Source organism: Hyposmocoma kahamanoa, unplaced genomic scaffold, assembly GCF_003589595.1.
Source record: "Hyposmocoma kahamanoa isolate Upper Pololo Valley unplaced genomic scaffold, ASM358959v1 102, whole genome shotgun sequence".
NCBI classification, from domain to species: domain Eukaryota; kingdom Metazoa; phylum Arthropoda; class Insecta; order Lepidoptera; family Cosmopterigidae; genus Hyposmocoma; species Hyposmocoma kahamanoa.
In genome coordinates this window covers 17,549,235-17,576,340 of record NW_020653337.1, presented here as the reverse complement: position 1 = coordinate 17,576,340, position 27,106 = coordinate 17,549,235, and the positions used below count along the sequence as shown (strand labels likewise).

Here is a 27,106-nt window from a genome sequence, read left to right as displayed (position 1 = left end):
GTTACAAAGTAAATGCCCATTTTTCGGATGCATGATTAATGTCCTTTGTAACGGAAGAACAGAGAATCAGTTGAGAGCGTTTTTAGGAGTATTGCTGATATTTCAAACTTGTCATATTTTGTAATAAGCAATCCAACTTTTTGAAAAATGAACTTTATCTGAACAACTCTGAAAATAGTATGTTGCGGTTATAATTTTGTGAAATGCTTCTTGTTGTGACCTTTCTAAATATGAGTTATAATTAAGGGTGCGTTCCCTTTATGTCATAACGTTTCATTTATCGTTGACGGACTGTCGCGTCTAGCCTGTTCTCATACCACGAGTATATGTAGTGACTGTGTCGTGGTCGTCTATTTTATCGTTGAACGACTAACGTGTCTAGCTGTTCTCACTAGATCGAGACGACAATTTATCGGTTGGCGGCGCTGTCATGTCGTTTGCACGACAGAAAGTTTGAAGCGGCGATATTCTGTCGTCACGTTTTGATCGTAATCGTCGATTTTTATTTCTCGTTGAACGACTGTCGTTCTAGCACTTCCCATTGTCACAACAATATGTCGTCATAACGTCAAAAAAATCGTGAACAACAATTAATCGTGTTGTACTTCATTTAAATATATGCGTCTTTTCATTTGGTCAAGTATTGCTTATTTGACAGTAATTCTTTCGGATGGATGTCGTACGGAGATTGAGAGTAGCCCCCATGACACTACACGATACGATTATCACACTGCAGCGCGCCCTGTGACGGACCGCGGAGCTGCGTTTTTTAACGTTGTACTGAAGTACCTCAGTTTGTATGGAAAACACGCGCCGTCGAACACACCGACAACGCTTCTCCGCGCGGGGGAGCGACGCGCGCGGTTTTACCGCGCCTCCCGTGCGAAGGGGCGCGGCGAACCGCAGGGTATGGCACACTGCGCTCCGCACTACCGCGCAGATTTATAAGCTTAAGGACATGTTCAGTTTTCTATAATAGATCTCGACGTCGATAAATTTATATTTGCTATTGAAAATCGACCAATTTTATCTACACATTTTCTTAAATCTTTGTAGTGAAGTTGAAATTATCCATTTACGATGTGGTTCGTAAAAAGGGATGTATCCAATATCTTCGGTGTCTTTTTATTTGAGTAAACAAAAAACCAAATAGATAGTATAACAGCAACGTCCTGAATGAGTTTCTGTATTATTAACCATTCTTGTCAAAGAAGGATCTCGGCTACATCTACAATCACTACGGGCGGCGATACACTGCGAAGCGAGTATTTTAAGTGACGCGGGGCCGCTAGACCGCTGCCCCCGCGCAGATTAAACCGCGCGATGACGCAGATCTGCGTCTCCACCACCGCGCGCGTGATTCCGCGTATCGCGCTCCGCCGCGCGCGGTGAAATGTGATAATCGCCTAAACTGCACGACTATCTGTCGTCACGACATAATGGGAACGCGACTTAAGGGCACGTTCAAATTAGCCGCTGTTAAACGCGCTGCGCGACGGCCGCGCGACTATCACTTTTCATAGAATTGCTAGAAGCGGTTGCAGCGCGTCTAAGAGTCCCTGCAGGGACCGGATTCATTCGCAATCAACAATACTACTAACGCATTTGTACAATATACCTAGTAAATTAATGCTATGCAAAGTTCCATGAATGTTAAGGTAATAAAGTGGTAAGCTACACGCCTATCCATAACAGTTGCAGTGCCACTCAGAGCCTTAAATCACAAAGATCTTAAGGGCACTGCCACTGCCCCCGTCACCCTGTGATAAAAGTTGACAAGTCTGGGACTTAAGTTGACATTACCCTTCCAAACCGGAACGCAGTAAAGCCATATTACTTGCTTGGCAGAAAAAGGTAAGGTGGCAGTACTTTCCTGGACGAACTCTTTCACAAGAAGTTCTACTGCTACAAATAACTACGAAATTCTCAATTTCGATTTTAATTAAGTTTAAGTTTTAAAACTGCATTATTTTAAAACAGGAAACTTTCTACAAAACACCGACGAAATATATTTCTAGGTGATATATTATGCTGCTACGTTGACTTATCCACGGGTCGTATTCTTGACATGATTAAGAAAACATCGTAACTTAGTACGCACGGTACAAAAACGAAAGTAAAGGGTTTATCCTCGGTTCAATGATATTGGTCTCAGGTGCGTTTTTCCCAAAGTGTTATCATCAATTTAACGGTTTAACCTGCAGTGGGTCCCTACTCAGCTTTATTTAAGATGTCTCTTTTTTATTTTACTTCTTTACTTTCTGGTAAATAAAGAATTGATCATATGGAACACATGGAGGCTTGTAAAATAGCGGAATAAATTTATAGAACGAATGTGGATTGGAACTTGGGGAAAAGACACATATCTCAACAAGATTGAGAATACACTCAAAAACGCCAGGTCAAAAGTAACAACAAGTATAAAAAGGGCATGTATTAAAATAATGATGCGATGGAGGAACGAAGAATGTAATGTAAGGGCCCTAGTCTCTGTACTTCTTTTTCTTCTTCAATCTTTAATAACCCACTGCTGAGTGTGTGGGCCTCCGCGTTTGCATGGCGCTTGTGATCTTGGGCTATTTGCATTTAGGTTTTTACGATTGCTTTGCTAATATCAATTCAATTCAATTACGACTTGTGTTCCGTTACGTAATGACACGACCGGTCCTGAGCGCAGCGAGTTACCTCTGTGTGCACTCTTGCAGTATTCACACGACGAAATACGCATTTTGCTGAATATGTTTTTTCTGTTCCGTTGTTCCTGTGCACGAGTTGTTTGTGTTGTATGTGTTATGTCTATATGTCTGTGGCTATATCTATTCATAACTTGAAATTGTTTATCATAGACCACATACATACTTTTATTTCTTCCGTGTTTATTTAATGTATATTTAGGGGACTATGGGTTTATTTATAAGTTAATTTTAAAATATGTATTTTTTTTATATGTGTGTAACTGTTTGCCCCTCAATAAATTAAAAAAAAAAAATATCGTCGGCCTATTTAGCCTTCATTTAGCCTCTATATGTAATAAGAAGCCGTGTCCTAATGGATTAACCTACCGCCTTTCAAGCAGAGGGCGTGGATTCGTATCCTGGCTTTTGCTACCTCTGAGTTTTTCGGAATTTATTGTGCAAAATTTAATTTGAAAACCGCGGCTTTTCGGTGAAGGAAAACTGTGTGTGTGAGGTTTCCAATCGGCAACGGATTCGCGTTGGAACTATTGCCCAAACCCTTCTATTGTGAGAGAAGGCCTGTGTTCAATTACGTAGGCTCACTATTAGGTAAGTAAATAAAACAAATCTCAAAATCAATAGATATTTCGCACCTTTAGAATGAAATTGACCCAAGACATAATTTCAACTTTTTGGGAATTCGCAAAATAAGTCTTTAAGTTGTAACAATTGGTAATACGTCACTTTTTCACCAAAGGTGGTGGCGTGTAGTATTTGCAGATGCAGTTTCAACACTAAATGCGGCTTTTACATACCGACGCGGGAGTGTAATTTCAAACATATAGAGAATCTGTGCCGTTCCAGCTTTTATTTGTCAGTTCCATATTAACAACCTCATGAACACTGATTTTTAAAGTCGTTTTACGGTATAAACAAATATTATTCATATTTTGAATTAGGTCATTTTCATTCTAAACGTGCGATTTATTAACAAATCATTACAACTTATTGTAGCAAACGTTCCCGTAAAAAGTTTTTCTATTATTATAGACATAAATCAGAATATTTACTTTAATTAAATCGTGAAATCCTTTCTGCGGGTAGCACAAACCAACATTTAAACTTTTTCTATTTAGCTCTTGGAGACGTGTACCTTTTTATTGTTACATTCTATATAAGCGATACTTTATAAAAAAGGTTTCAAGAAGGCAAAGGGTTACTTAAAAGAAATGTTAAAGTAATAGATCATGTAACGACAAGTATTTATTCCAAAAAAATGAGCGATAAAAACATTTAATCGTAAGGGCGACCCTAAACCTTATCCGAATAATATACGGCCAGTTTCTTAATCTAAGGCAAGGAATCTGGAGCATAAAAATCAAAGATATATCCAAGTACTTGTTAAAAGCGTAGCGCGATAAATATGAAAGTGTATTTGCGTTAACATTCTCGCAATACCGCAGTAGTGCCTCGAGGTATTTAAATTAAATGTGTTTGAATGAATAATAAATAATTGCTAATGATATGTTTTACAAAAATTTGTACATATATACATTTACAACATTATAAGACAGTATTGGTTTCTGGTTTAGTTATTGCATTCGAAAATATGGCATAAAATTTCATTTTGTTTCACTAATTATATTAATAAGAGGACTAAGTAAACTTCCACTTACCACTAATTGTCAATACAAATACCCAGTCAGGCACTTTAACTAATTTAAAATCTAGCAAGTGTCAAATACCTACTGTCACTTAAAAGATTTTAGGATGGTCACGAATAAGACTAGGAGTGCCTTACTAGGTTTTTAAAGTTTCGGAATCTCCGATATATTGTAATCTTTGGAAGCTGGTGTCAACGCAATTTTTGTGGAACGAAATTTTTCTGAGTATTCTGAGTCCACTACCTTACTTACCTAACGTGGTATTCCCCGGTCTTAATTTGCTGCACTGGTTGGTACACACAGTATAGGGGTCATCTGTTTTGGAGACTAAAAACGATGGTAAAGCAATTCCAATTACTCATTATAAAAGTTAATTATCTTGTCACGAAGATGTTTTTTGTAAAATTGGTTGTTTGTTTGGAAAAACAAATTGTAGCGAATCGTAGCAGTCGCTACAAATCTCTTTTGTATATATTTTATAGTAATTTTAGTTTTATATTGAAATTCTAAATTTAAATGTGATTATTTTTGGCGCCTTTTGTTTGCTTTAGTAGCTACGTGTTGTGTAATAAAAACGAATGAACTGTAAGCACATTTGCTTTGGCCTTGCTCACTCGTTGTTAACACTCACCGTTTAACTCATTGATACAGTTCGCGAAACAAATATATGCGATTTAGATCAAAGTTTTATTTGTAATGTGTAACAATCGAAAAACCTTATAAAAAATAGGTAGTTCTTGAATTAGGTCATTGGTTTACGTCAAAAAGCTAACAAAGTCAAATGAGCGAAAGAACAATATCAAACGCGAAATTGCCAATGCTCCCGGTGGTCATATGAACGAGATGTAATTCCATTCTCAAATGTAACATGCGTACTGCACTTAGAATACATTTCAGCTCGATATCTCAATTATTCTGTGTTTTATTGAAATACAAAATGTTGTGTCCCTTTTGAAAAACCCGATACTGTGCATGCTCCATCGTCGACCTCAACGTCACTTTCCATTAAAAGAGACGGGGGTCAAATACGCACTTTTTTATTTATAAATAAAAAATAATAATGAGTGAGTAGGGCCGTTCGCACTATTGATAACCAAGATTGATCGCACAAAAAATATCATCTATAATTGTCCCTGAGGATTAAGACAACGATACAGGAGAGCCATTACCGATGGTGGCGATAGACGTTAAGAGGCTCCGCTGTATACAAAACTAAAAAGAAGTGCGCAGTTTGGTCCAGAAAAAAGATAAGCTTACATAAATACTCTGGCCATTATTTTATATGAACAAACACAATGTCCTCTTTATCGGTATCTACTTTTAGTACATTAGAATCATTGTCGGTGACCATAAATGTGGAATAAATTTATTTTATTGCTTTTGTCCAGGGCAAAACAATTAAGGGTTGATACATACAAAAATAACAATGATGCAAATTTAGCATGTACAAGCCGCGGTAAATTCTATGATAACGTTGCTCTGAGAGCCTGGATCGATCGTCTTTCTTCCCTGTACTGCGAAAACAAGTTAACTCAATCTCAACTATCAATCATAATGCTTCAAAATAACGCCGAGTTCCGCATCCTGAAGGCTTTAATATTACGTGCAAAATGGATTTAATCCTTTCACTAGCCATCCTGATAAGATTGCAAGTGAATTTTGAGATGGATAACATTAAAATGTTATCAGGATGCTTTGGTATTTTTAAGTAACATATAAAAAGCAAATGTATTCAAAACATTTCAAAATCTATATTTTACAGGTGAGCAACAGCAACATTACTAATTCATAAGTAAGATTTCCCTGAAAAGGATCTAAGAGTATTTCTTGAGATTGCTCTTTGCAGATAGATAGATATCTGTCTACGCTTATCATTACAAATATTTAATATAACTGCCTCCATGGCCGAACGGTTACCATCCCGGACTGCCACGCAGTCCATGGCACCAGCGACACAGGGTTTCCCTAGTACGGGGCTATGTTGAGTGTGTGCGTTATTATTATTATTTATTTTAAAATTTATTGTAGATAGGAACATTTCAAATGAGCTATATCACCCTGGAAGCTGTATATTTTTTTATAAAATAACCTTTGTATAGTTTTTAATTTAGTAAGCAAATTAAACTTGAAATTAATTGTTACATTAATTAAACTCTGATAGTATTTTTTTATAATATCAAGTGACGGGACGAACAAGTCGTCCGCCTGATGGTGAGCTACACGCCTGTCCGTAACAGACGCAGTGACATCAGAGCTTTAAATCACAATAAAATGTTAGGGGCACTGCCACTGCGCCCGTCATCATTAGACATAAATTGACAAGTCCCATGTTCCTGTAATTTCACCAGCACCCTTACCCTTCAAAACCGGAACATAACAATATTACTGTTTGGCGGCAGAAATAGGTAAGGTCTCTCATTCGTAAGGCAGATTCCCCTGAGAAGAATGATAATTACAGAAACTCTAGGGGTTCTCTTTATATTATAAATTTATCTATGAGCTTTTTTGCATAAAAAAAAGTCATTTTATAAGAGAACGTTACTTTGGTAGTAAGTACTAAAATGTCTAACATATTTTTAAGTGACAGTTACTCGATACCTAACCAATATGATTGACCTCCATAAGTTGCATAAAGGCATTCTAATACTCAAATCCTGTTAATATATCTACTTAAATCTCTTCAAAGACGTATAAAGTCTACAAATTGTATCGAATCAACGTAGAGGGCTATGGCGTACATCCTTTTTAGAAAACTTGCCTCGAGTTGTGAAACTTATACAGGTAACTGGACAATTGCATTATATTCTACAAGATACTAATATTAACTTGTATCAGTGATGTGATTGTGCTAGGGAGAAATGGATATCTGATTAGAATTTAGAAATTGGGGATCCACAGATAGGAGGAGTGGACAATGATTGCGGAAGTCGAGCCGAGTTAGCGGGACAATCGCTCAGTGTGACGCCACGGGTGGACGATGACGCAATTAGTCACAATTACCCTGCAGGCCCGAAGCAAAGGTCCTCCTTTGCTTTTGCAAGGGCCCTGAATTATTTCAAAACCCAAATACTATTTCACTAAGTATACCGAGATGTGAGATAAAATTTTAAAAAACGAACGCTGACGTGTTAGGTTTCCGTCTACTTAAAGCGTATTAACCTACCTCCATCAGATTCAGGAAGTTGTTTAAAAAGTTCAAACGTTCAAACAAAAAAGTTAAAGACTGATGCGAATGAAGGCAGCACATTGTAGAAATTGGGGTTCCATAATCTCTGTCTGACGTACTAGAAGACAGCGGCGATGATATGGAAATCGTAATACGAGGAAGTGATTTCACTGTCACTGTGTATGGGCATCAAATCGGTCCCTAAAGTCCGGACCTGTTATCTTCCACTGTAGAGAGAACACCGCTTAAGCTTCACATGAATACTACCCGGCTCGTATTATCCTAATGGGTAGGTTAATTAATTCAAGTACTACAAATCTCCCTTTAACGCATTGTTCAAATTATCAAGCTAAACGGCAAAAGGAGAAAAAATATTGAAAAGTAAAAAAAAGGCATAAAGGCCCTTTATAAAAACATATTGAAAGTCATTTACAACAAAACAATTGGTGGTACAAAAAATATTATTTCCATTTGAAGCGCAATCAATAAAACAAAAAGGCGAGCGTAGAATTTATTATTTTTATTCGTTTTCGAAAGCTTTTAAAGGGAGACTATTTCATATAAGTGGATCGGAAGAGGAAACAATTTATCAGGGGTTATTAGGGGGGGTTTTAATTTATTTGGTTGTCGCGTTGACGCGGTTTGTCGGAGACGAGCTGCACATAATCGAGTTTAAGATGAAACCAGCAAGAGGCCTTGGAGCGCGTTATTAATGTCTCGAGTTCGTGAAATTAATTAGAACCCCGCATACACCCAATAGTGCAGCCGGTCAGCCGCTTGATTTATGACAACCATTTGAAGACACTCGTGGATCAGAACAGAATTAAACTCTGACAATATTTCATGTCCATTGTTCTGTAATAGTTTTATGGCTTTGAAAAGTGATACCCGCTATTCATGTTTGAAAAATATTAATCAGAAATATACTGACTATGACTGAGCACCGGACTGTTCAGTGTCTTTGAAACAGTCACGCTATAGCTGACATATCTGGATTTCCGTACAATAGCGCTACGCTCTATAGTGAAATTGCTACGCCGTAGGCCTACGCGCTTCGCGTTAGGATATGTCGTATGTATAAAAGCTATATGTATTTGTGTATAAAAGTTCTAATATATTAAAGCTATGTAATTAGCTGCTTTAAAAACTAAATGTTTAACAAGCTACGTAAGCTACGCTTGGAAAATTGTAACAGTCGAATGGAAAAATTCAAAAAATGAAAAACTTTTGTGTAAAACTAACCGCGAAAGTTAGACTTTAGAATTGTATACAAACATCCCTTTCAAATCCATAAATATATACCTCCATAATAGGCTGTATTCTCTATGGTTTTGGCACGTTCATTTATCTATCTATCTATCTCTATGTCATAACCCGAATACTGGTTCGTCAACACAAATTTGCGTGAAGACATGTGTTAACGATTACTCAAAAACAGAATAGAAGGATTTTTTTATTTTTCAACAATAACAAACACAACGGTAAAGCAAATGCAATAAAAATGTTATGCCTAACCAATCAAACACAGCAAGAGTCATGGTTTTCAAAATTCAGCCACATTTGTAACGAGAACCATAGTAAGGACTACGCGCCAGTCTATAGTCTATACTGTCCGTATAAATATTCTTTCCTTTTTCAGTGGTCCCCGCCTTAACATTTGTGCAATCGTGGCAATAAATTTAAAAAGCCAGTAATATACCACTCCGTTAGCACTTTCAATGAAAATTATAATGAACTCTTTATTTGATTTTAAAATCGGTACATAATTGTGTATAAACATATTTTACCTCGACGTTTCGGATATATTGCAACGTCCATGGTCTCGAAGAGATTGAATTGAGCTTCATAATCCCTAGATGCTTGCTAAAGAACGTCATTTCTATAGTAGAATTGTACGTGAAGCTTGAAATTAAAAAATAACGTAATTTCAACCGACAGGACGGTTTTAAGCTTTCATTCTAGTGGGACCTAGTCATCAGCAAATGTAAGCGACATCAAGTATCGCACGACAAGTCGCCGGATATCGTGAGTGTTGCGTGTCGGTCTAGTGACAACCTTGATGCATAAATAAGTAAAGAAGACCAAATGCGGGTAGCTAAGAAAACTCGCACGCCTATAAGATCTCTGCAGTCCCTTCGAGACCATGGACGCTGGAACACGTCCGAAACGTTGAGGTAAAATATGTTGATACATTATTAAGTTCTGATTTTAAATTAATGTGTGAAACAGTGAAAATCATAAAAGTTGAAATGTATATAACGAACCCTGTAGCTCTAGGTTACGATTCATTTTTCAAAGTTCAAATAGCTATAGAATATGAAGTAAAAATTGAAACAAAATGTCATTGAGCGGGATTATGTAACGGCTACAACACTATCCGGCTATGACATATTCTGCCGTCAAATTTTCTATTTCAAAAACTGCGTTCATAATTTAAATATACAGAACCATATATTGTAACTGCATTTAAAAAATAGTGTCACTTTACCCGTATATTGCAATTAGCATCGCGGCAATGCTAACAAGAAAATAATTTCGTTAGAGTTTTTAGTACAAAATGCAAAGGGTAACAACGCATTTTAAGCTTTATATTATAACTAGTTGGTGCCCGCATCTTTGTCTGAATAGGATAAGTACTTTGAGTAGCTTAATTGAAAAATTATTGATTTTCCATACAAACTTTCATCCCCTATTTCACCCCATTTAAGATTTATTTTTGTGACAAAAGATAGCCTATGTCCTTCTTCTAGGTTTCATTCATCTCAATGCCAAAATTCATTGAATTTTGTTCAGCAGCTTAGGCGTTAAAACGAAACAGACAGAGTTTTATTTATAATATTAGTTTGAATGATAGTTTTTATTTTCATTTTATTATTACTCATTTACAACCTTCTAATTAGCAATTCTATATTTTTTTCAAGGCTGCCAAGCATGGAATCTTATGCCAAAACACTCTTTTCTAGAGAAGGTTATTAGACATCGAGGTGGATATGTTGTATGTATGATTATATGTATGTATGATATATGGATCAGTATTATAAGCAGGAATTGAGGCATAGGTTTGCCTTTGTCCAGATTAGATATGCAAAGCGTAGGTAATCAAATAGAGGATGTTATCCCACTTGTTAGTGGAGGCCTTTACGCCAAACCCGACCACAAATTAAGCGATAAGGCCAAATCATCAAACATTACACTCTGTGTTTATTATTAATAGCAGTAGAGATTTTTAGTAGCAGTAGAGCTCCTTGTGAAAGAGTTCTTCCAGGGAAGTACTGCCACCTTATCTAGTTCTGCCGCCAAGCAGTAATGTCAGCATAACTGTATTCCAGCTTTGAAGGTGTTGGTGAAATACAGGCACATGGGACTTGTCAACTTATGTCTCAGAGTGTCGGACGCAGTGGCAGTACCCCTCAGATCTTTGTGATTTAAAACATAGAGTAGCATTGCAACTGTTATGGACTGGCGTGTCACTTAACACTAGTTGCACGACTTGTTCGTCCCATCACTTTGACTTTTAGGTTGTCCAACTGCATGTAATATTTATTTACATCATTGTGTTACACAGGAAAAATAATTCAATTCCAATAAAAATAAGAAGGTATAATATATATATGACTTCAGCCAGTAGGTTTTGTGTTAAATGGTGTGAACACTGGCTTATGCAATAGACAGTCGTATGAATGGAAAGTTCACTCAAGTCATTGGAGCTTTAGAAATACAAATTTATAAATAAAAATAACATTCATACGCATCCTTTGTAAATAAATACTATAAGTAAATTATTGATCATCTCAACCCGTAGACTACTAGACAAAGGTCTCTTTGAAGTTGAACGGTTCAGTACCGACGTTGATAAGGTTATCAATGCACATGGAGCGAGCGCACCACCGGTTTCCAATTCGTAGTCGCCCCACGAGAACTCGGTGTTAGGTAGTTAAATGTATTAAATTTTAAATTAATTACTATCAAACACTTTTTTCGTTTTTTACACGTATTACATAATAATATTACGTATGTTATTCGCACGTATAAAGTACTTTTTATTTTTTACTTTTTATTTTACCAGACACATGGGCTTGTCTGTCTGACTTGTTTAAAGATCTGAGTGGCATTACAACTATTAAGGACAAAAGTGTCGCTTGCTGGTCACGTCACTTAGTCCCGTAAAAATAAAATCCTGTATAATTAGTATTATACTGGATTATGGTACATCAGAGGTCTAAATGATATTCTAATATAAAGTTCCATTAAATTTAATTAAAGAAATCCATGAACAACTGCCTAAAAATGAAAATGCGTTTCGCAGAATCAGTGAAAAGGAGTAGAAAAGTGAACGTTATAACTTGGGTCTTTTCAAGGCGAGCGTGAATAGGCATTATTAGGTGTCCATGCTCCATCATCGACCTCATCGTCACTTTCCATCAGGTGAAATGGAGGTGAAATGGAGCTCAAATGCGCACTTATACTTTATATAAGTATAAGTGCGCATTTGTATATATGTATATATATATATATATATATATACATATACACACACAAATTAATATGTAATATCCTGGTAAGTGAGGCAACGGACAGTGATCTCAAATTACATAATGATTATGCGACAGTTACTGGTCCTACGCGCTAAAGATTTGATTATTGCAATAACCCTAATGGCCTACCCGAGCATAATATATTGACAAAACAAGTTATCTAATAATTGCACTTTAGTTAAAATGAATCATTCATTCCCTACCACTCGACGAAGTTACTAGTTTAGTATGTCGTGGAACTTAGTTGAGAGCAATTAAATAGTTTGGCAAGTCCACAGATAGTCGCATTGCTAAAATAGCGCAAGTGATTAATTACTACAAAGATTTAGAGCGGTTGAGTGGGACTGCACTTTCGTTTAACTTACATCAACTTTGTAGATCTATTTTTCTTTTATGGTATCAAGTGACGGGACGAACAAGTCGTGCACCTGGTGGTAAACGACATGTCACTCAGAGATTTAAATCCCAAAGATCTGAGGGGCACTGCCACCGCGCCCCTCACCCTAGACATTTGACAAGACCCCTGTGCCTGTAATATCACCAGCACCTTTACCCTTCAAAACCAGATCGAGGAATGCTCATATTACTGCTTAGCAGCAGAGATAGGTAAGGTGGTAGTACGTCCCTGGACGAACTCTTTCACAAGGAGCTCTACTGCTTACTTGAATTTGTACGAAAATAATAACAAAATAAATTGTATCTTATTTGTCACAGCGGACGGTTCTAATTTGTCATGAATACTACAGATGAATGAAAGTGGGACGAATTTGCTGCATCAGCCGCGCAGTTAAGTTTCACTTGAGCGCTTGCAAGTTAGGTTTAATTTTCTCAGTGAAAAAGAAAAGGAGGCAGTTTACGAGCGAGATTGGATAGGCTCTGAGGCATCTGTGGACGACGCCTAGCAGATTTTAATAGCAAACGAAAGTCGCATGCCGCTTGGGGCGAAGACAGATCACAAACACCAGATGCAAGCATACGGAGTTTGCCTACTCTCCTCCGCTTACAGAACGTGCTATATCAATACAATCATAACTCCGTGGTGTCTAGAAACAACTCAGCAATATTTATATGTTTTTTTCTACTCCTGTTTAATCTGTCAATTATAATTTCATAAACCATATCATAAAAGCGCTCTTTTTTAGTTATGAATCAAAATTCTATTGTCTATTGTACTCGCCACTAAGCTGAAAAATATCATTAAAGTTCTGAACACAGAACTATAATGAGATTAAAATGATGATTAAAATATCAATTAGGACGCTACTCAAACGCTATACTGTCTCCTGATTGGTTAAATTGGCCTAAAAGTCTTGCTTAACCTCTAAAGTTTTACTTAAGGACGGTCAGACTTCTCTGCTTATTGTATTTATCGCTAAACCTTAAAAGGTTTGGAGGTAAGCTACTCAGAACCAAACCTTGACGGTAGATATTGAAATATAATACACTTCTTTCGCTTCTAAAGTTACCCCGGTACACAAGACTTTCACAGTCGACCTATTAAACTAAAATCCCGGTAGCTCAAAGTGAAATTCATATCTTGAGATTTTGTAGAAACGCAGTTCAAAGGGAAAGAAAAGGTTTTTTCTTGGACTTTTCGTTTTTGCCAAAAGCCGTTGAACAGTAGAGTAAAAGTGCTCTCAAGACTCTGAAAACGAGACTATCTAGGATTATTCCTGCAAGTAATGAGACTAAGGTGAAATTAAAATACTTTCGTTGCTATATTTACTTTAGCTGTAACGCAACAGGAGCGGTTTCCAGTCCAATCAGATCGAAGGAATATTTCTTTGTGTTTGTTTAATCTTTGTATTAGTTAAAATAATTTTCACTGCTTTTTTATCTACAAACCGGAGATATTTATATATGAAATCATAAGAGTGGTTACACACGGCGACTGGATCGATACAAACGTGCGATTGCATCGATGCAATCGCCTACAAATTACAGTGTTACCGACGCAATAGCGCATTTGTATCAATGCTGTAGCGCGCTTGCATCGCTGCTTAAAATCGCGCGTGTATGTAAAGACGATTAGCGACTGCATCGCGTTCAAAGTCGCCGTGTGTAATCGCTCTAAAAGTCACTACATTATATATAATCAATGTATACATTGATAATATTTCAATAAATTCAAAATTATACGATTACGAATTACGAATAAAAATTCAAAAGCTAAAACCTGATTACTATAGAACATACCTTCCATAGAGTAAACACAGCGGAGTTTTTTTAGAAGAAACATTTGATTTTCAGTTATATGTGGACAATTCTTTCAGTAAGTGTATTCTGTAATCTTGCGTATTATTTGTTATTCTAGACGTACATATATTTAGGTATTCAATTCATATCGGAAACAAAAACCATTACCGTCAAGAATGTCAGCATAGGTACATTTTTAAATTCTGCAAGCAATGTAACTCAAATCACGAATACCTGTATCACTATAATCCAATCCATTTCATTATTGAGCAGCACTGTCGAAAACAAACGACTAGACATAAACGACTCCAAAAGATTTACGATGTAGTAGAGAAACTTTTATTATACTTTCAATTCTCTCGTTCGAAAATGGTTCTTGAGCCAAAATAGTATAGCCGTCAAGGGACCGGGTGTTACCTGATGACTTATTGGAGGAGTCAAGGAGGCAATTTCAAGTATTTAAGTTAATGATATTACCGAGTTCGAGAGAATTAGCGACTGTAACGACATTACGGAAGGAACGGAAAGGTTAGGTAATAAGGCTCGAGCGGGGTAAAGGAAATTTCCGGTAAGTAAAGGAGAGAGCTGGCACGGTGGCAGAATTTTCGCATATAATGTATCGTAGCAACTGTGCGAAGTCATCGATCAAACGTAAAGCTCTATAGTATGTAAGTATGACTTCATATGTGGGCGGACGCTGAACGTCTCTCTTCAAAGGCGAAATTTTTATCCGAATGTAAATATATGTGCCAAATTCAATTCCCACGACAAAGTGTGACATTTTCGCACCAATACGCATCGCGTTCGACATTGATCTCGCTATTCTAGCATTGAATCTTTATTTAGTTAGACGAAAATATACAACGGAGCTACGTATGTATACCAAAAAATGTGAAAAAGGTTCACTTATTAAATGAAAACGGTACCAGAAAAAGATCTTGAAATTTGATAGCAGGTATTTGGTAAAGACTGAAACGTAAAGTTGTTTGAAAATCGATTTCAGATACGAAGTCTGCGAGCATGTCATGGATGTCAACCTACACATTCAATGAAGTTTGACTAACCCCAGGTCCTTGCAAAAGAAGTCCGTTATCTACCCAGGATGCTGCGAGGGGCCATTGAAATTAAAAAACATACTAATTTCAACAGGGAAGATGGTTTCTCAGTACCACCAGTTTGGGATCCTGTATTTCCTCTTATGAAAAATCCCAAACAGACATATAAGACTGCAGTACTAATTAATATGTTTTAGTTTATTCCAATTTCTATTATTAATTAATAATAAATTGAACTTAAAAAAAATTCATTCAATAAAATAATTTGTAAAACTTAATGTAGCGTAAATTGGAACGTTTTCATTGTAAAATTAAAAATAAGGTATTTAATTAATAACTATTGTAACTATAGTGAAAAAAATAGGGTGGTTTGCATCAATATTAGACATAACTGGTTGACGACTGTACCACCTCAGTCAACCGTGACCATGGGACCTGTATAGGGCCCGAAACGTCGGTTTGTTTGAAAAAACGAATATACGCGATTTAAATCCGGAAAAATAGTTTCATTTCCTATGTGTAACAATCGCGAAAAACCTAAGAACTCGAAATTATATCTTTTCCAATGTATATCAATCGCTAAAACCTAGGAGGGTAAATTTCAGATTAGTTTTCTCTGCCTAGACTGGGTGGCAATTTTTATTAGCAGTAGAGCTCCTTATGAAAGAGTTCGTCCAGGGAAGTACTGTCATCTTAACTATTTCTGCCGCCAAGCAGTAATGTGAGCATTATTACTGTGTTTCGGTTTTGAAGGGTAAGAGTGATGTTGAAATCACAGGCACATGGGGTTTGTCAACTTATGTCGCAGGGTGACAGGCTTTGTCGCAGTAGCAGTTCCTCAGATCTTTGCGATTTAAAGCTCTAAGTGGCACGGCAACTGCTATGGACAGACGTGTCGCTTAACACCAGGCATACGGCTTGCTTGTCCTGTCACTTGGTATCATAAAAAAATACCTAAGAATTTGATATATACCAAGTTTAAAAGATTTGTGTATATTAATCTACACATTATGTTTCTGAGCCTTTGAATTTTTATTGTTCCTTACAAGTAAATACAACGTATGAATTGAAATGTTGGATATTTAAGCGAAACCTTGAAAAAGGACTATATAAGTGAGACGTGAATCTTAAAAGGATGAATGGATAAGATAAAAAAATGTGTATTTTGAGGAAATTTTAAAAAGTAGCGTGGGTGACGGGAAAGTTGCTAAGTAATCGTTTATCGTTTTATGAACTTCACATGCGGTGGATGAAAGTCCTCTCCCCAAGTGGAGTTACATATGAATAAGTAAGGCTGGCTATAAAGGGGTGCATTTGTATATAAGGAAAAAATAATACTATAATTGGGAGGTAACATAAATAATACGTCTAGTCTCAGTTATTTAATAAGAATTTCAACATGAAAATATTTTTAACAATTTAGTGGTCACCTTACGTCACATTGCAAAACTAGTAGATAAACAACATACTTACATACATACTTTGCGTACAAAAAATATGCGCATTCATTTGGCGTTCACGCCAACACAATGTTTCAACAACTTTAAAATCGGACATACGGGTACCATGACACAAATGTGGTCCACAACATAACTATTAACTTACTTTAGATACAGAGACTGACAACAATTCAATGATAAATCATTAGGATTCGTAAAAGTAATTATGATATAATTAAATTTATTTATTGCCAGGATGTTTCACCACCATGAAATTTTTTTTTAATTTGTTATAATTATTAATACAAAGAACGAACACTTAGAAAAAAATCCTTCCATTCGATTCGGACTCAAACCAGCGTCTTCTAGCAAACCGTACTGACACCATGCCAACAAGGAACGAACCAGCGGACCTTACGAATTTTTCTGCGTGCTTGTTGCAGATCTTTATTTTGGTTTTTAACTTTTTTCTTAACTCTCTTAACTATGAGAAAATTATTATTATTTATATATATTAATTATTATTATTATTTATATCAATTATTATTGTATATATATTATTGCTTATAATATATAACGCTAAATCAATGATTGTAGTTATTATTTAGAGCGACTAACACCGAATGGAGTTTTAAGTACTTGTGAGAGTGCACTTACAAACCAATTGCCTCTAAAGTTAAGTATTCTGACGTTATTAACCATCGCGGGGCTTAACGAATTTATAACGAGGAATGTATACACCAATTATCAAATAATTCCTGACACAATTAGTGACGAGACAGTTTCCCTCAACGTTTGCCCTTTTACGTCCTATTCCGACATATATATCTTGTTTTTATTTTCGAATATGTCGGACACTGAACCTTTCTCGAAATTTTATCTATGCTTACAAGTCAAGAGGAAAGCTAAAGAAAAGATAGATGGATTGTGTAAAACATAATATGTGTATGAAGAAAGTGAGTAACTAGATGACAGCTGATAGAGATGAATGGTGGAAGAAAATGTACTGCGTCGACTCCTAACAGGATAAGGGTACAAGGATGATACTACAAGTACGAACTATATGTTTGCATACATAAATCTATGACTAGTGACGTAATCTTTAAAAGGTCTAATAATGTTGTTCAGCTAATCCTTTCCTGATATATTTAAAGCCGACAAGCCGATTATACGACCCTTCTTTGTAATCCTTCAAATTGGTCATTGACATAACAGTCGGTTTTATTTACACCCACTCCCTCAGTACTTGCAATGTATTAACTAAGCATATTTTACACTTGTAACACAGTATTTTGTAGTAAAACCGTTAAAAAAACAGGTAAATCAAAATCAACATCCACAGTCCCACTTCACCCGTTGCTGGGTATAGGTCTCCCGTAGTTTATGCCATCCACCACGATCCTGTGCTAACCTCACACATCTACTGCCCGCAACTTTGACAATGTCGTCCAACCGTCTCGCTACAGGCCGTCTCACGTTTCTATATCCATTTCTTGGCCACCATTCGGTTATCGTCTTACTCCACCTGTGTTCTCCACGTCTCGCAACATGTCCCGCCCAACTCCATTTTAAACACGTTATCCGATCTCCTATGTCCTGGACTTTAGTTCGTCTATGGATTTCGGAATTCGGAACTCGATCTATGAGTTTGATGCCGAGCATAGCTCGCTCCATCGCTCTTTGTGCGACTCTCATTCTATACACAGCCTTCTGTGTGAGTGGCCACGTCTCGGCATCGTAAGTCACAGTGGGCAAGACACGTTGGTTAAATAAGCGGGTCTCCAAACACTGTGGAGTATCAATCGATTTTAAGATGTCATCCAGCCTACCGAATGATAGGTCAAATTATGAAGGTCGAAAATTTGTTTCAGGCACAGGCATTCATTTTGACGCCATCGATGACTTAACGGTATACACTGTGGGCGCTTGATGAGGAGTTCCCGGGTTTAATTCCCAATTGGACGAATTTAGGAAATTAACTTTTCTAAATTGGTCCTGATCTGGGTGTTTTCGAGTAGTATTTATTCAATTACTCTAGTTAGTAGAGCTCCTTGTGAAAGAGATCTTCCAGGAAAGTACTGCCACCTTTCCTATTTCTGCCGCTAAGCAGTAATGTGGATTACTGCGGTCCGGTTTCGAAGGGCAAGGGTGCTGGTGAAATTACAGGCACATGCGACTCGTAAACTTATGTCTCAGCGTGTCGGGCGCAGTGGCAGTGCCCCTCGGATATTTGTGATTAGAGCTCTGAGTGGCGCTGCAACTGTTATGGTAAGTCGCTTACCAACAGGTAAGTCGCTTACCAACAAGCACGCGAGTTGTTCGTTCCGTCACTTAGTATTATAAAAAAAAACAAAAAAAACTCTAATACCATAGGCGTATAGAACTCCCTTTTTTGAGACCAGGTAATTGGTGTTGCTGCCTGGCACATAATTATTATTAAGAACTTCAGGGGTTAAAAAGGAATAGCAACACTTTTTGTGATGTCACAACCATATAGGCCATTCAAGCTACACACTGATAATCGTTTCGCTGAACAAGGACGGCACATCCCAGTAGTACAGACTTTAACCATTAATATTATCGGGTGTCAGTTAAGTTACCGGAATTCGAGTTTCAGATTTGTATACATTTGAGTATCAAATATATCGCTACCTACATAAATTTCAGTACCAAATGTACATAAGTAGCGATATTATAATCCAATGATCTTCGAATCCGTTTGTATTAAATTAAATTATTATTAACATTTTTCAAATTGACCCGAAATTGAACGTACATATCACGTTAACGTATCAACAACGCACTGACAAAATTCAATTATTTACATAGAATATTTTATAGAACCATATCATATCAGTCATATTTTTGTATGCGGTACTTTTTAAGTACCTTTTAAGTACGCCCCTGAACGGGTTAAACATTTGCCTATTATTCGTACGTTTATTGCTTATAAAGAAAAAAGTGAGTAATTGTTTTACGTTTGAATAAAATTTTAGTTACGCTATCTATATACATTTTATTGCAGGCGATACTGAATCAAAGCAAAATGTATACAAGCTATAAATTCTACGGAAAAATGACTTTTGCGTCTTCAAGTTAAGCTTGTAATTTGAATAACATGAAAAAGAGGCAGTGTATACATTAGGTGTGTAGACATGAATAATAATTATACTACATGGACTTAAAAAGGAACATTGCCATTCTGTGAGCAACATTTCTTTGCAACAGTATAAATATAAAAAGGAAATCTACATATTTAATTGAGTTCTCATAATATGATTGTTTAAAACACACAATCACTGTTCGAGGAACCAACGCAAATTTCGAAATAACGTTTCAATTGGTTTTACTGATTATGAACAAAATAAAAAATAAAAAGCGATGACTTTGTACACCGGAAGCAACCGAACAATGGTTTATGGTATAAAGCTTTTGAATAGCGATTCAAGAAAAAAGAGAATGATTTATTTCCACAATGCTTTCTGAGAATAAATAAAATTCATCAAACGGAAAAGGAAGATTGAATTTTTTTCTTTTTTGCGTAAGGTGATTCGGTTGGACGTCGCAGTAAGTGTATCATACACCGTTTAGTATTTCCAAGTGTATGCGTTCCATACAATTGTGCTTCAATCGCAAAATCTATCCAAACAGAGGTAAACTTAATTTTAGTAGTGAACAAAATAAATAAAGAGTGAATACAGAAACCCAGACACGCAAAAAACACTTGGTGACCTACGTGTATCGTTTTGGTTTGTAAGGTAAAACAAAAGGGTTCAGTATCTTTCGTATCCTAAATAAATAAAGGGGTTATGTGTAAAATAAAATTAATTTAATGGTAATTTGTAGCGGCCACGGCCGCGCGTGTCTCCAGCCGCGGGTCGGGTGTTTTTATTTGTTTTATAAATTAAGCCACTAGACAAGGTTATAAAATCCCGTTTTATTATGCAAGGGCCTCTCTTCGTTTTATACCCACGTTTACCTATACAGCAAAAGTTGTTATCCTCAACTAAAAATATCAAATAACTAAGGGTTTTTTTTACTTCTACCAGTTCCATTTTTTCCATGTCAGTAGTTTATATTGGCATATTATACATATACATTTTTATACATTCCTAACATTTTATTTACGTTGCTATAATATAAATATTACTTTCGTGTAGTATTTCTGTCTCATCTACCCATTGTTTTTAAGTTCACCAACCCTATCTTCCCACAGTTACATGGAAATGCTACGCGGTTAATTATGACCGTCTGTTGTAACCTGCCCATTATCATTTATTTGTCTTTGTATTTTCTAAGAATATCCGTGTTACTGTAAACCCATGTTTCACGAATATGAACTGAATAACTCAGTAAAGAGTACTAAAAAATCGACCTGAAAAGTCATTCTTCTCCTAGTTTGCCACGGTTACCTATCAGTAGTTCGAAATGACATTTTCCAGAAATAACGTTTGGTCTAAATTTCATAACCTCGAAAGTAATTTAAAAAAAGTAAGTAAGTAAGTTTAAAGTTTTTTCTTTTAAACCTAACTTAGCCTAACCTATCCGAACCTAAACGTGTCTTTGCGATGAACATTCAACATATCCTGAAAGAACAACTGTTTCGTTATAATTCGGTGTAGTGAAAATTCGAACAAACGTTATTTCGGACAAAAAATTTTCGACTTTGTAATAGGTTACCGTTTGCCACACGTAGAGGCAAACGGTAGGAGGCGTTTGCCACAGGTAGTAGATATTTTATTCAAATTGAAACGGTACTATTACTGAGGTACCCTCTTTTCAACAAAAAAATAATTATCAAAATCGGTTCACAAATGCCAGAGTTATCGCGTGACATACATACAGAAAAAATAGTCATCCAGTCGAAGAGAGAACCACCTTCTTTTTTTTAAGTCGATTAAAAATAGAGCTTTACACTACAATTTATGTATGTGTTCAGGACGAAAAAGTTTTCGCGCCCAAGTGATTTATTGAGTTATTTATAAGATTGTGATTTGTTATTGTTGTACATATTAGTTATGTTAAGTTCTTGTTAAGTACAATTTTGGTAAATAAATGAGAGGTGGGCGGGTCTTGATTGGAATCTTTATAGTTCTCCCGTCCCGCTCCTATATTGGTGCCGTCCCGCTCGCACACTTGAAAAGAGTGCGAGCGGTACGGCAGGCCAACAATAATATAAAAGACGGAGCGTTGGCAGTAGGACGGCTTTTAGGGGTTATGAGCCTTCAGCTCGCCCTTTTTCTCCGGTGGCGCAGTAAAGGCCATCAGCGGCCAACTGCAAAATGTCATTCATAAAAAAAAAAAAAAAAAAAAAAAGTAGGACGGCATTCCAAATCTGAACGCGATCCGAGCAAGTCCAAGAAGCTCAGGAAGAATTCTCAACCAGGCATTTTCTCTACAGTCCTATATAATCCTCATTCAAGTATGGGTCGTCGAAGGGGCCCACAGTATGTATGTAAGTAACGGTAATTTTTATTTACGTAGTTTATTACATTTCTCTCTCATTCTCTGTTGCACGCTGTTGCCCGCTTATAACCTCTTACTGCCTTGAGTTGGCTGGAAGAGATCAGGCTAATCGCGGCAGTATACAATTTTGGTGAAATTACGTGCACATGGGACTTGTTGACTTATGTCTCAGGGTGATGGGCACAGTAGCGGTGTCCTTAAGATCTGCGAGTAAAACCTCCAGTGGCACTACAACTGTCATGGATAAGCGTGTCGCTTACCACCAGGCGCACGACTTGTTCATCCCGTTATTATGATCCTGTATTATAAAAAAAATACATATAAACGACACATCACATAGAGTTGGCAAAAGAGTCTTTAAAGTATAAATGAAAAACGTTTAATAAAATAAATTTCGAACTTGCCATGTTGATCTACAATCTTTTGCCATCTTTCGGGTAGTTTTAGAAGTCCCCTTTTACAAAATTTCCTTGTCTTTACTTACAAAATACAAGGCTGTATTTTAATGTCGTTTAATGGTTTCTTTGTTATCAAAGTCGTGTCCCTTCAATCAATTTTATAAAAATCGAAACAAATGATAATCTGAAGGGGCGAATACTGTGGACGAGGTTACGCATCCCAAGTTAACTATAATAGTTTTTAAACATGTATATGGTTTGGCCTTATCGTGATGAAATGTGTCGCCTTTTGCAATTCATCAGTTCTGAGCGTTTTTCATTATTATAAACTTAAAACTTTCCCGCCTATTCTTAAAATCGGCGTTACAATAACCACAGACAATATAAGTAACATTTTAAAAGAGAAATGTTGTATTTTTTTATTATCATATGAAGTGACGGGACGAACAAGTCGCGCGCTTGATGGTAAGCTACACGCCTGTTATAGTGCCACTCAGAGGTTTAAATCGCAAAGATCTGAGGGGCACTGCCACTGCGCCAGTCACCCTGAGATATAACTTGACAAGTCCCATGTCCTTGTAATTTTACCAGCACCTTTAGTCCTTCAAAGTCGCTCATAAAACGCTAAGACGCTTCAAAAGTTCACATTACTGCTTGGCGGCAGAAATAGGAAAGGTGGCAGTACTTGCCTCGACAAACTCTATCAGAAGGAGCTCTACTGCTACTAAAATTAAAAAAAAAGATTAAAAGAGTTTAAATTTAGCTAGTGGCAAAAACCGCATGGACCTTTGCAAAAAGATAGCCCGATGTAGATTAGGCCCTGGAACAGCTCCGTGGTCGAAATGAATAAAATAACAGCTGCAGTAAATGGCCTTGTTATCACTTGCAAGTGTAATATATGTAGAAAGAAACAAACACATGTTTGCTAGTGGAAAAAAACTCCGTTTTGCCACTTTTGCTCACGTGACCGCTTCCATAAGCTTGTATGTTTCAACTTCTAAAGCCCTTAATATCTATTATTGGTGTAATAAATACGCACAACCTAGCTCAAGAGGAACGACCGTAATAACTTTCATCTCAATTTCTTCTCAGAATCATCGTTCTAAGTTTGCTATTGTGACACAAGACGTAATTTATGTCTAAGAGTCGCAACTACGCTCTACCTAATAAATGATGATAGTACAAGAAATTACGCCTCATAACTTTTCAATTAAATAGAACTTACACGTGTTGAAATAAAACCCGGAATAGCTTAACTGACTAATTCAATAGACGCGCCCAAAAAAAAAAAACAGTAACGATAGGAAAATAAATAAGTACATAAATTAAGTATATTTTTTCTTTGCATTCTATGCATAGTAAACATTTGTTATTATAAATACGTTGGAATACAGAATGAATTCCTATATTTAGTAGGTACTTAGTCGGGCTAGTTATTCTTTGTGAATTTAATTTGGCTACGGCGAAGTCAATTGGAATATATATATTTTTTAAGCAATAAGCTACTTTACGTTACGTATATATACATTTACATAATAAGGAAGATTTTTAATGGATGTGAACGTTAACTTACAACTTTCGCCAGTCTTTAAAGACATAGCCCAAGACTATTTACCAAAGTGTCTTATCCCTAAGCAAACCCTCGAGGCAAATTAACCTATTTCATATGATAAAAAAAACTTACTTTATAAGGCACCGATCGAGTTCTATCTACTAAGTACTAACAAAGTTCCACATGCTGTTGAGTAACATTAAAAGCCAACACTTTTATTAAGCCTTTTGAAACAGTATCAACTTAATTTCACCGAATTCATAAATTAAATTTCATAATAGTCGTGTGACACGATCACGTATCATGCAAGTCAAATGAGTCACTTTAATTTAATTAAATTTTAGGTGCCGTCAAGATTAATGCTGTTAAAACATTTCTAAGTAGTGCCCGAGATAGCTTATTATATTTTCAAAAGACAGGCTCTTAAATTAACGGCGGTAAGTCGAAAATGAATTGACACTCGTCATCATTTCACAATTTAACACGAAAAATTTGCATGACATTTGAACATTTTTTACCTATAAAACACAAGGACAAATATTAGGCCGTAAATATTACACATTGGCCTCAAATATTACAAAACGACTATCTACTATAATTGACCACCTTCGGATTTGTAGAAATTTCCTTCCCAAAACTGTAACCGTACAACGTCACACAGGTAGCAGTGTGAAAGACGACGCCGAAATCAACCGATCGTTTTTATTCTAAAACTACGTACAACAAGTGACATACTAATCTCCAAAATTTCGTTTCTGTGTCATTCGTGTATACGAAATCGTATGATTTAAGTTCAAAGTGACAGGACAACACCGTCGCTTTGACATTAAATAGGTAATATAATATAACGTAAAGCAATTTTGAGATAATACTATGTTAGTTGGCATGTGGCAAGTGAAAAAGATTGTGCATTTTATGTTCACGCTTTTCAGAAACAATGTCGTTAATTGTTTAAAAGTACTTTTCTTAATTCATTAATGACTTACTTGTACCGACAAAGTCAATATTGGAACATGATTCGAGGCTATTAAAAAATAGCTTAAAAACTAAAAGTTGTTTGTTTAATATGTTCGCTATTTTATCTGTTCCTATTTTTCCTTTCGGCTTGAAACTAACGTTTCACTCGATAGAGCGTTTCCACCGGGTAACCGTTTTCACTTGACATACTATTTAAATGAAAAGTGACTTACATTCATCGTGATCTTTGGCGGTGACGGTGAGTACAGTGTGTTGAATGTCTTCATTCTCGTCGACCTCCGCCTCGTACAGTTCTTTGTCGAAGTATGGTGGATTGTCATTCTTGTCTGCGATGCCGATGCGAATGAATTTGGTAACTGAAACAAGAGATTTGGCTATAATTGTCACTCTTCGTTATACATAATTCAATATTTATTAATTACGTACAAGAATATCCCATAAGAAAAGTCTCACAAAAACATGAAATTAATGATAAAGTGTTAAGTATTGTATGTGCTACTATTGTAACAAGTCACATTTAGTAGCAGTTGAGATTCTTGTAGAAGAGGCCGTCCAAGTCGTAATGTGAGCATACTGCGTTACAGTTTTGAAGGGTAAGGGTGTTGGTGAAATTACAGGTACACAAAACTTGGCAACTTACATCTCAGGGTGACGGGCGCAGTGGCAGTGGCCCTCAGAAATTTGCGATTTAATGCTCTGAGTGATACTGCAACTGTTATGGACTGGTCACAGGCCTCGTCTCTTGGTGTCATAAAAAGAAATTGACCTTTTCAATAGTGTGACATTTAAACAAAAGGTCTTTCGTCCTATAAATAACGCCGTTCATTGTATTAATAGCTAAGATTGAAAATCATGTCTTAGTTATCTGACCGAATAAATAAAAAGGATTTTTCGAGAGTGAACCAATTTTTTTAGCAATTTAACATGATCACGCTCAACTAAACCCGGTCTAGCGGCAAACGCAAAGCAATTTAATGGAAATTGCAAAAGAAAAGCGACAAACAGACCCAGATAATTGTTTTATTTTTTAATTTCACCGAGAGAAGGGTTTCTTGACAAAACAATAGATACTAAGCCTCTACCTTGACACTATACTAAACTGACATGTGGATTCTATAATAGCTCCGTTATAAATCCTTACACTCCTAAGGCTGATTACTGATTTATTTATCTATAGCTAAGTTTTATACCTAAAATTTTCTAGAAATTTTCCCCGCAGATGTTTTTTTTTTAATACCTGACAGGCAGATGACTCCACTCCATCTGATGTAAAAAGGAAAGTGGAATCCAAACGTGAAGGAACCTACTGTTGAAACAATCATAGCCCTAGTAACCTCCACCCTGCATGCCTACAAGATGCATGTTTCTTTAATGTTTTCGCCTTATAAAATTTTTGGTATAGCAACACGTACCTTTACATTTGTCATTAAAAAAAGACCTCGGAGAATGATCTACGTAGAGGAACACCGATAACGACTTTACACCAAACAATAGTTAGTACTTTTAGCTTTTAGTAGCAGCAGAGCTCCTTGTTCGTCCAGGGAAGTACTGCCACCTTACCTATCTCTCTTAATAACTAATTTAAACTAATTAAAAGTTTTGTTTTTTTATATTTAATTGTATATAATTATATAAATACATGTTATCGATTATATATTATATAACATATCGTTAGTTATATCTTATATGTTATTAATATAATTGTGTATCATCACGACAAATAAGTTATTGTAGACTTTAATTTAATTAGAATTAAATTTAAAAATTCTCTAAGCTCACTACTAATTTTGTTTTGTTCTGTTCGTTTATAAGGCTTCAAAATTTATTTCGTTTGTGGATAACTATTGGCGTAAGTTATTTAGGACAAATATTGTTCGTTGTAAGATGTGTTTAAGTTGGCTGTTGTTATTCCTTAATAAAATTAAAAAAAAATACTCTGTTGCGATTTGGAAGGGTAAGGGTGCTGGTAAAATTACAGGCAC

At 36.2% G+C, this 27,106-nt stretch overlaps 1 protein-coding gene across 8 annotated transcripts in view; it reads right to left on the bottom strand.

Moving 5' to 3' along the window:
* Window positions 1-27,106, bottom strand: part of LOC113234980 (neural-cadherin) — a 536,163-nt gene that overhangs the window by 97,134 nt on the left and 411,923 nt on the right. For all 8 annotated transcript variants that reach the window (XM_026470517.1, XM_026470500.1, XM_026470524.1 and 5 more), the window contains one exon: window positions 25,337-25,480. In XM_026470517.1, the coding sequence (XP_026326302.1) occupies window positions 25,337-25,480 (144 nt within the window). The remainder of the gene's footprint in view (window positions 1-25,336; window positions 25,481-27,106) is intronic.